This window comes from Triplophysa dalaica, chromosome 21, assembly GCF_015846415.1.
Source record: "Triplophysa dalaica isolate WHDGS20190420 chromosome 21, ASM1584641v1, whole genome shotgun sequence".
In the NCBI taxonomy this organism is placed as follows: domain Eukaryota; kingdom Metazoa; phylum Chordata; class Actinopteri; order Cypriniformes; family Nemacheilidae; genus Triplophysa; species Triplophysa dalaica.
In genome coordinates, this window is record NC_079562.1 from 15506339 (window position 1) to 15523333 (window position 16995).

At 38.5% G+C, this 16995-nt stretch overlaps 1 protein-coding gene across 1 annotated transcript; it reads right to left on the reverse strand.

Annotated features, from left to right (window-relative positions):
* Nucleotides 1-5267: 5267 nt before the first annotated feature.
* Nucleotides 5268-13885, reverse strand: vtg3 (vitellogenin 3, phosvitinless). The gene is made up of 27 exons (XM_056734917.1): nt 13846-13885; nt 13576-13596; nt 13005-13156; nt 12596-12847; nt 12332-12493; nt 12109-12257; nt 11827-11977; nt 11562-11719; nt 11322-11487; nt 11118-11243; nt 10793-11011; nt 10339-10556; nt 10164-10261; nt 9957-10081; nt 8409-8510; nt 8200-8319; nt 7905-8094; nt 7710-7797; nt 7213-7398; nt 6991-7126; nt 6748-6907; nt 6555-6661; nt 6369-6437; nt 6018-6227; nt 5691-5836; nt 5440-5578; nt 5268-5348 (listed from the first exon to the last, which is right to left on the reverse strand). Exons 1-27 carry the CDS (start codon nt 13883-13885, stop codon nt 5274-5276), a joined length of 3765 nt encoding a protein of 1254 aa, XP_056590895.1. The 3' UTR covers nt 5268-5273.
* Nucleotides 13886-16995: the final 3110 nt, after the last annotated feature.

Sequence of the window (16995 nt, forward strand, 5' to 3'; positions counted from 1 at the left end):
TCCACCATCATGCCAATACAAAAGACACCCAAAGCTTCTTGCATGAATGACTGGTGCCCTGTCGCTCTGACTCCCATCATCAGTAAGTGCTTTGAGAAGCTTATCAGAGATAACATCTGCTCTGTATTACCAGCATCACTCGAACCACTGCAGATCACCCTACGCAATAACTGCTCCACTGACGATGCAATTGCTTTCACCCTGCACACTACTCTTCCCATCTCGACAAGAGGAACGCTTATGTGACAATTCTGTTTGTTGACTATAGTTAAGCATTTAATATCATAGTGTCCTCTAAGCTTGTTGAAAAACTCCAGGCTCTAGGTTTGAACAATTCTCTTTGCAGCTGGATCCTGGACTTCATGACAGGCAGACGGAAGGTGGTCAGAGTAGGCAGCAATATCTCCTCCACGCCAACCCCCAACACTGGAGCCCCACAGGGCTGTGTTCTCAGCCCTCTCCTGTATTCCCTGTACACACATGACTCTGTAGCCACGCACAGATCCAATGTCATCATCAAATTTGCGTGACACATTGGTGGTAGGTCTGATCACCGACGACGATGAATCATCCTGCAGAGAAGAGGTGCACACCCTGACTAACTGGTGTCACAACAACAACCTCTCTCTGAACATCGGTAAGACCAAGCTGCTGGTGGTGTATTTCAGGAGGCGGACCATTGAGCACCCCCCATCAACATCGACAGGACTCCAGTGGAGCGGATCAGTAGCTTCAAGTTCCTAGGCATAAACATCACAGAGGACCTCACCTGGACTACCCACACACAGTCAGTAGTGAGAAAGGCCCACCAGCATCTGAAGAAATTCAGTTTGAGCTAAAAAATCCTCAAACAGTTCAACAGTTGCACTTTGGAGAGCATCCTGACTAGCTGCATCACCACCTGGTACGGGAACTGCACCGCTCCCAACCGGAAAGCCCTGCAGAGGATAGTTCAGACGCCCCAGCACATCGTTGGAGGTGAGCTTCCCTCCCTCAGGACATCTTCACCCAGCGATGTGTGAGGAAAGCACGGAAGATCATCTGAGACTCCTGCCACCCAAGCCATGAACTCTTCTTGCTGCTACCATCAGACAGACGGTATTGCACCATCAGGACCAGAAACAGCAGAACCGAGAAAGCTTCTTCTCGCAGGCCATCAGACTGATGTACTCCACTTATATTTTATATTACTTATATTTAGATAGACATGTAAACATTTCAAGGCCAGAAAAATTACGTTACACATAGGATAATCTTTAAAGGGGGTTGGGGTGATTTTGGGCCTTGATCTGTTTTACCTGACAGCCACGCTTCTACCCCCTTTAACCTTTTAATACTTAGACATTAAAACACATCTCTGGAGACGTATTTGAGATTATTACAAGACTTTTGAACTTTTGTGACTTTAAACTAGGGGTGCTGATGTTTTCTGTTAAAACTAGCTGTCATTACACATGGATAACTGTAAAAGAGTTCTTAACACCTCTGTCCTGGAGGGCCATTTATCTGCAAAGTTTGTAAGGGGTGCCTCCTTACAGCAGTCATGACAAATGTATAACGGTGAATATTATGTACCTCAATTAGTTTTCACCAAGAGTCACCAACTATAATTTGATAACAGCAATGTTTGTTCTGCTATTATTAGTGCTTATGCTGTTATTTTTGTTTTTAAAAGTCACATTATAAATATACATTTTTTTATTAGTTCTATTTTCTCAGTTTTTATCAGACAGTTATATTACAATACATAACCATTACTTTGTTTTGCTAAAAAACGTTGTTGCAGTTTTATAAAATTTTAGAAATAAATGTGTTCAACACTTTTTGTTCACCTCCACACTGGATCTCTTTTCTTTGTTTTCCTAAAATGCTGAGTAAATTGGCATATTGGCATTGATATTTTTATTGTTCTTACATCTATGCCAATTGCACAGTTTTTATTAATTCTGTGTAAGTGAAAGGCCTTTTGGCCTTTGCCTTGTTCCAACCCACACTTGGATGCTGCGATTGCATTCTCCTGCACGGATGTGGTTTTGTAAATAAGAGCACAAATTGTGTTACCTTCTGTTTGCAACTAAGAATGCAGACTGCAGTTGAAATTGCTGTTCAATGCCCTGTAATACCGTTTTCATGTGATCAGCCTTACAGACTGCCACCATCTGCGTGCATAATAAACATGTTAGCTTTGGATTGTGGTAGACAGGCACTACTTTTTTCTTTTTCACACACACCATATTTCGCCGTCACCCCTTGTCACTAACTGTCAATGAAGCTACGCCGTTTGCATTTTCATGCCAGCATTGTGATTGTACCGTGAGAACTAAGTGAGATTACAGTGCTTTGTGTGCTTTCATGCTGTTCCGAACCCTAAGTTAATGAAGATGATCAAGGCGATACATCAACTTTGCCTTGAGAAAGATGTAAAGGATTGGTAAGGTGTTTCAAAAAAATATTAGGTTAAATAGTTAAAAACTATAGCTAACTGTTTTACCTTTTATCTACAACGTTATAAAGATTTGCTGTTAGTGATCAACCAGTACTAAGCCATGTCTCGTCGCAACTTAACAAAGACAATAAACCCCATAATAAACATGACATTTGTTGCCTCTAGTTGGAACATAATTACTGATCATTAGGACCTATTTAGTCTTTTTTCAAGTTGAGCACCTGCTTGCATTTGCAGATCTCACGTAGAAACAACATGGGCTACAAACACATGACTAAGTCTTTTACAATAAAATAATATACGTACAGGCTGCAAATCTGAAGCGCCAGAATGTCCTTGTGAAGTTATAATGGTTGGAATTGCCCCGTTTTTTAACACAAGCTTTCGAGCTAAGCCGACCTTGATCTCTCCCATGTTCATGAAGCAAGGTTCGGCGCCCATGTCTCCACGGTGATACAATGAGATTTACAATTACACCTTGCGTATAGATTTGGGCGGTCTTAATTAAATCATACCATGAAATGATGTAGATTTGTGCGTTTGTGGTTACACAAACCAATTTTTCGTGTCTAATACATGCATGGGCAACTTAGGAAACACCAAAGACACAAAAAACCTGTATTCGCGCCACATGACCCCTTTGAGAGGGGTGGGATGAGGGGAAAAGCTCGGGGATATTTGACTGCCGATCACACCTGCTTATCCTTTTCAAGTAGTCCTGAGTACTTTGATTAGCTTAGTCAGGTGTATTGATTAGGGTTGGACCCCTTTCCGGGTAAACCTTTAAACTAGTGTTGCATCCAAAATCGCATACTGTAACAGTACGTACTAAATTTGAAAAAATACCTCCCTATCTGCCGTTAAAACAGTACGTTCTATATAGTATGAGTGTATGCAGTATGAATACATTTTTGACATACTGCATCCGCCATGTTTTATGGTCATGTGACGTATGCTATCTGATCCATGACGTTTTAACAACAAACTATGCGTGAGCGTTTATAGAAACATAATTTAGTAATGAGAAATTTGTTAATTGGCACTTACATTAAATAAAGGACAACTGCCTTAAGGTTTTCCGATATTTTTATTTGATTTACTTTTGAAATTTGAGCGTTGCTCAGTTCCAGTGGCATCATGAGATAGAAAAGTGTCCATCCAATCCACACACACGAATCTCGGCGGAAGTAGTAGACCATCCGGGTATTTCTCGCCTTATGTTTTTTGCATACTGAGGTTTCAGAGATACTATTCATGACTCATACTCATTTTCGCCTACTAGTATGAAAGTAGGCAATTTCAGACGCAGCATGGGTGTTCCTGCTGTAGCCTGTTAAAACTAGCAGTCATGAAAAATGGATAACTGTAAAATAGGACTGGAGATACAGGAGGCCCTGTGATCTAAATAGTTTGTGAGGGGTCCCCCCTTTTCGGGGAGATCGTTAAACAAGGTGATGCTGTTGTCAGTTATGTATTATTGTGATACGTATGTGTTGGAAAAAGCCACGTTCTATTCCACGTTGTTTGTTTACGTGTTGGACATTTCACAGTTGTTTTTTTAGGGTTGTAGAAAGTTCCTTGGTGGAGGGGATATATCTCAGTTGTAGAGCATTTGACTGTAGATCAAGAGGTTCCCCGGTTCGAATCTGGGTCCCCCATGTTCGAGCAAACCTTTATATTAGTTCAGGACAAATGGTCAGCACATATGGAGAAATGTCAAAGAGGACTAGTCAACAATGGTCCTGGAGGGCCAGTGATCTGCTGAGTTCGTAAGGGGTTCCCCCTTTTCGGCCAAAACTTTAAAGTATGTGTTTCTGCTGATGCCTGTTAAAACTAGCCGTCATGACAAATGGGAAACTGTAGCTGCGTATCCATTACCCTTAAAAATGCACAAATGGAAATAGCACATTGAAAATACTTTCCTAAGAGGAAACCATTTTTAACGTTCTCTATTGACACATGTTTAGTTCAACTTATTATTGATAGCTCAAATTGTATTACATTACAAGTGTCAATTTGTTCTTTTATTACACGTATTGAGTGATGCCACCACTGAGGGGACTGACAAATAATTCAATATAGTGCTCCAGATCAGAAGAAAGTTATGTGAAACTTGGGCTGGTAGGACAGGAAACACAACCAGCAGTTTAATCACAAACTTATTCACAAATGATCTGCTTGAAAGTAAGTCATATACCTAACATGAAACTCTGTACTAGACACTAAATTAGGGCAGCTACTTAACTGCTGAATCGTAGATATAACTGTACATACCGGTGCTGTATTAATGTATAATTACAGAATACATTTGAATATGCAAATTATATTTTTCATTAGCACATAATAGGTGATGCTAAACATTTACAAATGATTCAGAACAATTAGACGATCACTGTTCCCTGATGTCGGTCTTCCAGAACATCTGTATCACCAGTCTGTTAAAAGAAAGACAGCAAGATACTAAATTATTCATACTACAGTTTAAAAATAGTGTACTAACTTACATTGTGTGTTAATGTATATATATAATATAGACTTAATAAAAAAATGAATCACAAATTTAACTATGGGAATCATGTTGTGACCAAAATAAATACATCAAAACTGTAATATTTGCCACCATTTACCTTATATTTCTATTATTGGCTGAATTATTTAGAATTTTAAGTCATCCACTTGAACAAATTTCTGTTATTTCAAAAAACTAATTCATAACTAATTTCAAAGACACCAGATCAAATGGTTAAGGACCATGGAAAAACAACATTTCCGTCAATTGCCACTAAACTTTACAACTGTATTGTAAGTATCTTGAATTTACCTGGGTTTACATGGTCATATTCGCTTTTTCAAATCCAACAAGTTCGAGCATTGAGGGAATTGTCTTTTTGTAGATTGTTCGCTGCATAAGACACAACGACATTTATCAGCATACACATGTTGCAATGTGATTACAAATCTTTGAAGAAATACCATATTCATATTAAACCCACCACAGGGACTTTCAGTCTAAAGTCAAAGGTCTCTGTCGAGGTGACCACAACATTGACAGATGCCTGACGTTCTGGGTTTTTCTCGTGTTTCTGGTAGAAGCCCAGAAGATAAGACATTCCAGGCACATATTCTTCAATTCTGATGCAGGCAGATGTATAAATAGAATCATGCCGGATATTTACAATCTTAGAACCAAAAACATGATTATCCTTGTGTTGAAAAATGGAATCTCAAGGGAAACTAAATTCACCTTTGACTGATCGCAGTGAATATGGAGGGCAGGGCTCCCCACGTCATTTTCATGTACATTGAAGGTTTAGCCTCTGGCTGGCACGCCTTGGACACCCTCATAGACATATCGTATGTCTGACACTCTGCGCCCCATCGAAGGTGGGCCTAGAGAGCATGACAAGAAAACAGAGGCAATAGTGAAACCAAGAAGTATGAGCCTTAAAGTGCAAACATCAGAGTACTCAAGAGACCAAAAAGACAACACCATATGAATTTCTAACCTCCTGAAAATACGTCTCAAATATAATCTATTTCAGGGTAACACTATTATGTGGAACATTAATACCTTTGCTGATGAATGGCTCTTATCCATATTTGCATTGGCACACATTTTCCAGTTTGCTTCTTCTCCAACTTCAGAGAGAATCATTTCAATGTCTTCTCTCTGGGATGTTGGTAAATAAAAGGCTACGCCTTCGTAACCCAGTGGCTTTGCTGCTGGACTCAGAGCAAGAGCTTTTACCATGGCTATTGGATCTGGGGTGGCCTCGAGAACCTACATCATGAAACCATCAGATCTCATCAATCTTATATGATTTACATATATGCTGTATAGTATATGCTGCATAGCATAGATGTTTATAACATTTGTATATAAAACGACTTCATTTAAATGAGTAATATGCATGCTTTGCACCTCAAATGCTGGAGTGATGCTGGAAATATTGTGTCTTTCACAGGAGAAGATGGTCTCATCTCTTGTGTCCTATACAGTGGTAAGAATGTGTAACAAAAGGCCATTACTATAATTCAGTGGTCAACGTGCAAAATGATCCCGTCACACGTATTAATGTCATGCCTAAACATCCAGTAGATGTACTACCTGGAATATTCTGCGGCTGAGATCCATCATTCTACTCACTTCTGGAGGATGTTTACTACCTGCGTTGACCTGAATCTGAATCTTTTCTATGGGCTTGGCTCCCTTTACTTTAAAAACAAAGGAACAAGCGATTGAGAGAATCCATGAAATAATATGCACGTTTATATGAATAATCCATTCAGGTTGATGTTACCTGGTTCAAGTTGATATAAGAAACGTGTATATCCCAGGAAGTAATACAGAGGATATTCGTGAAAGTAATGTGTTCGTTTGGCTTCTGCTTCTACACAAATAGCAGTTTGATAAATCTTGGTTTCAGCACAATGCCTGATTTTCCACTCAGAGTCCTCAGTCTGCCACGGAAAACCAACTTTTTAGTTTAGTCCAATATTTTCAAAATGTCTATTTTCTTAAAGTATTGCAAGGATTGTTGTACCTGTTCATCCCTAGAGGTTGGTAATATTCTCGCCAGTGGCAGAGCCTGCTGGGAGGCCTTTGCCTCGGGCATCATAGGAGTCATTTTAGCTAAAGATGAATCCTCAATGTTCCTCAATACAGCATACACATCAGAACTGTTTGAGGAAAGAGAGATTTTCAGCATTTTCAATCACATTTTATTTATTTTGCAGAGGTGCCACTAAAATCATGCAAAACATACTTGAATGATATCAACTCTGTGGCTGTTTTGCTTGGAGTCATACTCATTTCATACTTCCTCTCTTTTACATTTATTTTTAAGTCGAACGCCCATGGCAAACCGAAGACTGCCTTACTCTTCATCTCGATACCACACTGGAAGAGATCAGTGTTGATTCCATAAAAGACAAAATGATCCTTTATCACCCTGTAAACAATAGGGAAGTAAACTTTCAGTCTGGAAAAAACACCTTAACCTGTGCCAGGTGAGAAAAAAGCTGTTGCAGTCTTATGAACGATATTGGCATCACTTTGGCCAATATATTTTTGTAAATCAGATAAACATGTAATAAACATTGTAAAGCAGCAAACTAACACAAGTAAACTACAAAAAGTTGATCGAGTAAAGAATGTTATAATAGGCATGCAGTGTAGTCAAGTGCAAATGCTTCAGGATACTGCATCCCAGGCTACAAGGAATCACCCTATGAATAATAGCAGTTGAAGTTTGTGTATTACCCAACGAAGCCATCAGTCTGCAGGGAAATTTCTGAGTTTAGCATCTCGCCCAAATGTTCCTTAGGAGGAGGATTCATTTCAGCTTTAGCTAAAGACACAGAATATATTATCATTATTATTCAGCACCATCTTTATCTGATATTAACAAAAGTGTAACAGAGAATTGAAAGCAAATGGAATTTTAAAGCTTTTCACCTTTCATTGTAAAAACATTTACTATGGGAAAATATTTGCTGATCTCAACTGGGAGACCCAAACAAGTTGGCTGCACAGATCGAGCTTCGTAGACAAGGTGTGCTTTGGTCCAGTGCAAGGACGTTCCTTTCTGAAGATTCTGAATCTTTTCCCAAACTGAGCTTTCCTTTCCTGCAGAAGGACTAACTGACTGGGGAGCACAGAATAAATATATTTCACTTTTCCCCAAATATTAGGAAATACAAGCTTATGGATAAGCATCCATGTGCTGATCAAGAGACAGGTGTTGGAAAACCTTCATAATGGTCTGCATGAACTCTCCCCTGAAATCCATCCAAAAAGTTTCTTGTCCAAACACACGTGCATAGGCAGATAATAGAATCTTGTCCTTTGGGAGATTCTGCCAGTCTGAGAGCTTTCAAAGATTATTTGGATGCAAATTCATTAGTAACATGACTGACTTAAATCATACATTTAATATATTTTGAGACTAAAGACACTTACAATTTTTATAATAGCTGGAAAATCTGTAACTGCAAAATCTTTCTCCAGTTGAGGAAGCTTTTCTGTAAGCAGCCCTTTGATTCCATCTGAACGGACACCAAACTAAAAAAGATAAAAGATAATTTTTAGTACCCTGCTGAAAAGGGTATTCTTTGATGCAACTTTTTGCTTGTTTATATTGGTAATGTGCTGGTTTAAGCTGGTCGTGTGCTGGTTCCTCACCAATTTAAACCAGGTTAGGACCAGCACATTACCAGCTTAAAACAGCACATGACTCTCTTAAACCAGCACATGACTAGTTTAAACCAGCACATGACCAGCTTAAACCAGCACATGAACAGCTTAAACCAGCACATGACTAGTTTAAACCAGCACATGACCACCTTAATCCAGCACATGACCATCTGAAACCATCACATGAACAGTTTAAACCAGCACATGACCAACTAATACCAGCACATGACCAGCTTAAACCAGCACATGAACGGCTTAAACCAGCACATGACCAGTTTAAACCAGCACATGACCAGCTTAAACCAGCACATGACTATCTTTAACCAGCACATGACCAGCTGAAACCAGCACATGACCAACTAATACCAGCACATGACCAGCTTTAAACAGCAAAAAACAGCAAACAAGCATCTGAAGTGTTTACAAAGTATTTCAATCTTATTTCTCTAAATTCTATATAAGCACCCATAAAATTTGTTACTATTATGCCAGACTAGCCTTTAATGATAAAAAGTAAAACTTTTTTGCCAATGTGTTTATTATGCATTTTGTGAATAAGGCAGGTCGACCATATTTTGAACAAACTCTGTAAAATATGGATTAAAAATATACAGACCCAACTATTGACCTATCCTTTGCTATTTCAGTTCAAAATGTTGGATTATTTGAAATCAAAAGTAGGGTCAGTTCTGGCAGGTCAGGTAGTCAAACTTGCTACAGCCGATCACGTCAGGTGCAGCTTATCAACGTTAACCAATAGTCATACAACACATACTAGACTACTTCCTATTTAAGTTGCCTTTCTTTGCTCTTTATCAGCTGCTAAATCATGCTGCACTCAAAACCCACCTCCATCCCCATTTCCTCCATTCGAATGCTGCAACCTTCTAAGCTCGCGGACCTGATATCAAGGACTCTGTCTTTAAAGCATGTAGCCACAAAAGTCCATGAAGCAAACTGAAATGAGATGGTCTTGGGGAAGATTTCCTAATTGCTTCTCCTTCTGCTTTGAAGGAACCTTTGAGTCAGGACAGCCTTACCAGCCTTCAGTCGTGCTGCTGTGACTCAATCAGTATTAAAATGCAGCCTTCTGAAGACGCAGCCCCCAAATTGGGACAGAGTTCATAACTGCCTGAATCTGTCAGATCATTTTAATTTATTAGGAACTTTTCTGGTTCCACAGTTGGGGACATGCTTCGTTACGCTCCCGAGTTTCCCCAAAACAGATGGTTTGATCAAATATGGACATTTTCTTAGTTAGTGTGTACTTAATATTGGGTTTATTTATTTTTATCCAGCAATATGTTTGATTACCTCAAGAAATTGTAATATTCTTCCAATGACGTGAATTTTTCCCTTTAACATCATATGTGTGGGTATGGGACTTGATCCATTTTTCAGCATATAAGCGTCAGTGGATGTCCCAAACAAAAGGTCATCTGAAAAAACAACGACATAAGACCATTTAAACTTCTGAAGGAGGTCTGAGCCCATCTTGTGAAATAAATTAAATGAACCCACTATGGAACCAGTCCAAGTGTATATTCTTGCTGTAGCGGTAACTCAAGTGACCAAGTCTGCGAGTAAGGATCTTCATGGCAATATTACAGGCAGTGGATCTGTTTTGCGGGATAGAAAGAGATGAAGATTAAGGAATTTCATGAAAGGTAAACTAAATCCAGTCACACAAGCTTACAGATGTTGATTATCAGGAGTGCGGGAGTTTGCAATGCCTCTGAGGACTGAGTAGGTGAAGCTGGCCACCTGTAGGTCATCCTCCTCAAGGAGAACTTCACTTATTACTGAGATCATAGCTATGGATGGCTTGGTCTCTAGAAGCACCATGCAGGCCATCATGCGGATTTCAGCAGGAAGAGTCCTCTGCACAAAGAGGCTTAAGACAATATCCTGTACCTGTAAACACCACAAAAAGAGAGATGGTATGAAAATTATCCTTGTAAGAGATGTGTGCTGATTTGCGCTTCATACAGTACACAAATAATTATTGAATGATGATACCATATATCACAGTTTGCTCAGTAGAAACATATTTGCCATAACCCTAAAATTTGTTTAGGTTACTAGGAAAGTTGTTTGAGGACCAATAATGACAAAAATCACGGTCACCTTATTGCAGGAGAAATACTTACATTGTGAGGGTCTCTAGTTGCAAGCAGTCGGAAGGCCAGGACAGCAGAACCCTGTACTCTGGTTGGAAGTTTCTCGGCTCCAGCAGAGTATCCTGGAATGAACTTTAGAATAGTCTTGATGCTGGAGGGGTGAGCTGCATTTCCCAAAGCCTTCAGAGCAAGAACCATGTCCTGCTCTGAATTTTTACTCAGTCCACCAGCAGCCATATCCAGCAACGGCTAGGCAGCATTATTTTGAAGACAGATAAACAAAAATAAATAAACAAGTTCTACCTTTATGTATGACGTTACCAGTATACAGTATGTAGCAAAGAATCATATCTACCTGCACCACTGTCACAGGACAAGGATCAGTATAAACACAGTATCTGTGCAGTAGAGAACCATATGCTAAAACCACTGTGTTCCACAGGAAAGGCTGGGATTTACTGAAGGGTATTGTCAGGAACTCCTGATAACCACAGAAGAACATTACAAGACCGTTGCAAATGTTAATCTTGGTTTTGACAGAACAGGGTCATTGTCTTACCTCGGCTAATGCTACTGTAACAGGTTCAGCGGACAAGTGGTTAAATGCCACTACCAGAGCCTGTACCGCCTCGTTTGCAGTGATGTCCCCTGCTTTGAATCTGGACTCAAGGAACTTGAGTATCCTCTCATCCGATACCTCCACAACTAGGTCCAGGAACCACCTCCTGAAGATTAAAAGTGTATCTAGGATATGATGACCTCAGATTCCATTCTACTTGGAAGGGTGTTGAGAAAGTACCTGTGCTCATCGTTTCCTGCAAGCTGCTTCCACAACTGCTCGAGATTATCAAGCGTTGCCACACGCAGCAACTGAATTAGATTCAAAACCTCTGTACTGGTTGCACTGTCCACATGATATATGTTGGCCTGTGCCAAGCGCTTGATCAAATCTACAATCTGTGGAGTACATAATGAATTAAACGCTACACAATGCAGCTCAATATTGAATCTACATGTTTGTGTATTTTAATATGCTTGTGTGTGCATAATCTTTGTGGGTTTACCTTTGGCACTGGATCGTTCAGGTTGATCATCAGAAGGGGAATTGGTTTGAGGTCTCTGTCAGTCTTGTACATCAGGTTGCCTCTACTCTGCACTTGCCCGGTCACTATTTTATCTGTGGTGTCTGACACTTTGAGAAGTTCAATTTCGCGTCTGCAAAATTATCACAGCTGGGTTATTAAAACCACCAGTGTTTCAACCATAGACATACATACATAGATTGCACAATGCACAATGTTCTGGCTTCTTGAAAAACTTGGTGATTATTACTTTGAGGGACTTACAATGCCAACATTCTGGAGTTTCCTCCCTTCACATTCAATGGCGAGAAGAACTGTCGTTCCTGAGCGAAAGCTTTAGTGATCAGACCACCTTCTGTTGTGGACTTCACAGTGTAGATGTATTTCACCGTGGAAATAACATTGTCACCCCTCTGTAGGTCAAAACAGTTTCAGATTAGTTCAAGACTACTTGTTTTATTGGATTGCCATGGTTAGAGAGACATACTTGTTTACTGAGTTTGTCCTCAGTCGCGAGAGCCATCCCTCTGTACAAAGCTGCTGGTTGTTGACAGTTGCTGATATCAACCATCTGAGTGACCAACAGCTCTTTGGCACTAGAGTCTTCTTCAATAGAGTAACTGCTCTGACACACACCATGAATTCCCAACTAAAAACATACAAAATAGCCAAATAGACTAAGTAAATAATTTCAAGCCCCATAAACGTATGCTTGTACTAACTTCTTTCGAATATGATGTTAAATTCGTACCTCAACCAGTTCATAAAAACTTTGCGTGGTTTTGACTGTGACTTGTAGAAATCCAAGTAACCCTCTCACAATATTTACTACTGTGTTGGAGACGCCAGGCACTGTGCGGATATCTGTCACTTGTCCTTTTGAAAACTCAAATACGATTGGTTGGCTGAACTCAGCAGACAAACGCTTGGTGAGTTTTTGGGATGGGCTGAAGACTCCTTTTCCAGGGATGCCATTAAAGTCTTCAAAGTCTACATTTGCGATCTTCAAACAAAAATCGCTTTTTGTAATTATTTCATGTATCAAGTGTAGTCAAGTGTTTAGGGTTGAAAATAAAGAGAGTATTTTATGAAGTTTCTAAATTTGGAAATAGATAAAAAGAACAAAACAGTGACAGAATTGGAGGAACAGTGTTATTTACCTGAAGGACAAAGGTTTGTGGAGATTCACCAATTATATTGAAAGTGCACCTCATTTTAAGGGCTGACTCCACCAGGTCTGGCATTTCTCGGCCCACTCGAACCAGTCCTTCATATTTATACTCGTACGTCTTTTTAGAGTTCAGGAAAGGCTCTACAAGGTTGACCATTGAAAATTGGAATGGAGGGAAAATACAAAACCTTTCATTATTTGTCCACCATATTTGAATCCAATCTACATCTAATAATGGGCCTTATTCAGAGTAGACATGACACATATAAGTCATTGAGATATTTAAACACTAAAAATCCATCAATGTTTCAATAGACAAAATACAGTACAGTGGAAAAAACCGTTGTGAAAATTGCATGATCCACCTTTAGCCTGAAAAAACTATTTAACTAACAGCATGCCCTTCCATAACAGCATTGTTAAATTTTTCTAATATTAAAAGTCTACTCTCCTCTAAAGCTCCTTTGAATTCATTATATAATACAAATAAAATGAGTGTAAATATTACAATAAGAAGCGAATGTTTGTTCTTTGTGGTGATAAGTGTGGTGTTTACATACCATAATTGACGTTCTCACTGGCTAATAGGAGAAAGAAAAACAATTACATATCTGTTTACATATATAATTATTTCACATATTTTTAACTGTAATTTTTATTGTAGCTCAATCAGTGGCACATGACACTCGCCACACCAAGGTTGTGGGTTTAATGACCAGGCAATCAAGTGCATTGATTAAGCGCATTTCAAATTACTCAATAGCATTTGCCCAATGCATGAATGTACAGTAAATAAAGTGTATTCTGTGCTGTTTGCTGCATTTACTTACCAGCCAAAGCCACCAGGAGACAAACATAGAGCTGCCACATGGTGAGGTCCAGGGATGAGATCAGCAAACTTGGACATCATATTTTATAGCAGGGCTCTTTTTTCCCTCCCACTATCTTATCTGATTTTTTTACTGAGGTGAAATGACCTTTTGGCATGGCACCATATTTGTCCAATATTTAAAAAAAACATCCTACATTTTCTATTTTAAATATATATATATATATATATATATATATATATATGTATATATATATATTACACATCTTTGGACTTTGATACATATAACACAAGCTATTGGATTAAAAGCTGCAGTAATGGTATTGTACAAGTACATGCCCTTCCAGGATCACATTAAAAACTGCATTTTGTTACTATTTACTATGTATACATATGAAGTTAAATTGATATAGAATTGCTGTAAGTAAATAGAACAAGAGGACAAAGGTGTGAGACAGGTCAGTCTGATCACAGACAGTGTCAGCAAGACCTGTTTGAAGAGCAAGTGACCTGGTAAACAAATATCAAAATCCATCAGTAATCTGATTTTCAAACCCCACATTATGTGCTAACACTTCTTTCCTGCTCTGAAATCATGAATGTTATTTTGACATGCCGTTTTTATAAAGTTGTATTCATGTATATTTTCCCTGATGTTATAGATATTTCAATTATTACAATTTCATTTAAATACAATGAGACTTCAGTTTTGTTTTGTGGAATGTTTACTTATTTCTACTAAACAAAAGACAAATAGGTTCACATGATATGTGTTAGCCTGCAAGCGCTTGATCAAATCTACGATCTGGATCGTTCAGGTTGATCATCAGAAGGGGAATTGGTTTGAGCTCTCTGTCAGTCTTGTACATCAGGTTGCCTCTACTCTGCACTTGCCCGGTCACTATTTTATCTGTGGTGTCTGACACTTTGAGAAGTTCAATTTCGCGTCTGCAAAATTATCACAGCTGGGTCATTAAAACCACCAGTGTTTCAATCATAGACATATATAGATAGATTGCACAATGCACAATGTTCTGGCTTCTTGAAAAACTTGGTGATTATTATTTTGAGGGACTTACAATGCCAACATTCTGGAGTTTCCTCCCTTCACATTGAATGGCGAGAAGAACTGACGTTCCTGAGCGAAAGCTTTAGTGATCAGACCACCTTCTGTTGTGGACTTCACAGTGTAGATGTATTTCACCGTGGAAACAACATTGTCACCCCTCTGTAGGTCAAAACACTGACTGTTCAGATAAGTTCAAAGCTACTTGTTAGAATTTTTTAATTGGATTGCCATGGTTAAATAGACATACTTGTTTACTAAGTTTGTCCTCAGGGGCGAGAGAGCAAGTGACCTGCTAAACAAATAACAAAATCCATCTGTCATCTGATTTTCAAACCCCACATTATGTGCAAACAGAAATCTTTCCTGCTTTATAATCATGAATGTTATTTTGACCTGCTATTTTTATAAAGTTGTATTCATGTTCTCTGGTGTTATAGAAACTTAAATTATAACAATTCCATTCAAATACAATTAGACGTATGTTTTACACTGAAAAAAGTACACAAAGGCCATATGTCATCCAATTCACCTTTTTCAGTCCCCGCATCCAAATTTTTCTCTTGTCATGTACAACAAGTTGGACAAAATATGAACACTTTTGTTACAGAGTACTGGAGGGAGTTTTGTATGTAACATCTGGAAGCAAGTTACCATTTTAGCACTTCCAGTTCCATTGCCCCAAAGCTAATAGGTTTTTGAATGGGATTTTGGTTAAATGCAATAAATAAGGTCTGGTAAACAAAAGCTTTAAATATTTTTCTTTTTTTGAGCTTTATCATGTCTACAAAAACATTGGCTGCTAACAAGTTACTACAGGCTACACGCAACAGTGATTCTTATTATCGTTTTCACACATGAAAATCTCTCAAATAATGCAACATTTACATTTAGTCATTTAGCAGACGCTTTTTTATTTAAAGTGACTTACAGAGAGTCCTGGGAGCAATAAGCGATATGTCATACAGGAGCAATAATACAATAGGTGCTATTACAAAGTTACAAGTTTCAACAAAAGCCAGAACAATACCTGTTGAGAGAGAGAGAGAGAGTTAGTTTTTTTTCTTTTTTTTCTCATTTGTCTGTCAAGTATTCATAGAAATTATGTCATTTAAGTAGTTTTCTGAATGTTGTGAGTGATGTGGGCGACCGGACTGAGTTAGGAAGAATGTTCCATCAGAAAGGAGTTGTGAATGAGAATGAGCGGGAATGCGATTTACTGCCCTTATGGCAAGGCAATACAAGACGCCGCTGGTTTGCTGAATGCAGGCATCTCGGTGGGCTGTAGGAGTGTAGGAGGGTGTAAAAGTGTGCCGGTGAAGACCCAGTGATAGTCCTGTAGGCAAGCATTAGTGACTTGAATCTGATACAGGCTTCAACCGGTAGCCAGTGGAGAGAGATGAAAAAGGGTGTAAAAACCCTATTATGTCACAATAATAGGCAGTTATTCTTCCCTTACTTCTTGACTGACTCTCAAATGATTCGTTCCGCAATTCATCCGTCTAATCCCTTCCTATCCGTTAGCCAAGTTTCATGTCATTGGTCAAAAGTGTTCAGCATGTGACGCAAAGAACATCTATCATCATTACATGTATCATTTATGTTTTATATTTCTTGAAACTTTTATTATTTCATTATTTTGACAGTTGTTGAAGCAAAATAATAAAATGTTGTCGTCTACTGTTGTACAATAAATTAACTGAATTGTGAGTATGCATTGGTCATTTATATTTCAATTAGGGCCGTCAAATGATTAATCGCTATTAATCACACCCAAAACAAACGTTGTTGTTAACATCATATATGTTTCTGTATTTATAAATATAAACACATACACATGTATGCATATTTAGGAAATATTTAAAGGTATTTATTTACATTTACCAATAATTTAAATGATATATAAATGTTTATTAATTTTTATGTTTTTTTAGTTAATGAATTCAAAATTATTATGCACAGAGCACAGATATATATTATGTAAACTCAAACTTTTATTTTGGATGCGATTAATCGCAATTAATCTTTCGACAGTCCTAATATGAATATATTAATTTATATTAACACACTTTCATTGTGACAGCG

What these genes read in the sequence shown, in the direction of transcription:
- vtg3 (XM_056734917.1), bottom strand. Translation starts at nt 13,885, where the DNA reads ATGTGGCAGCTCTATGTTTGTCTCCTGGTGGCTTTGGCTG. An exon ending in AGGACAAACTCAGTAAACAA is followed by an intron (nt 12,258 to 12,331) that starts GTATGTCTCTCT and finishes TTTGACCTACAG; the next exon opens with AGGGGTGACAATGTTATTTC. An exon ending in TTAGACTGAAAGTCCCTGTG is followed by an intron (nt 5,349 to 5,439) that starts GTGGGTTTAATA and finishes TGTCTTATGCAG; the next exon opens with CGAACAATCTACAAAAAGAC.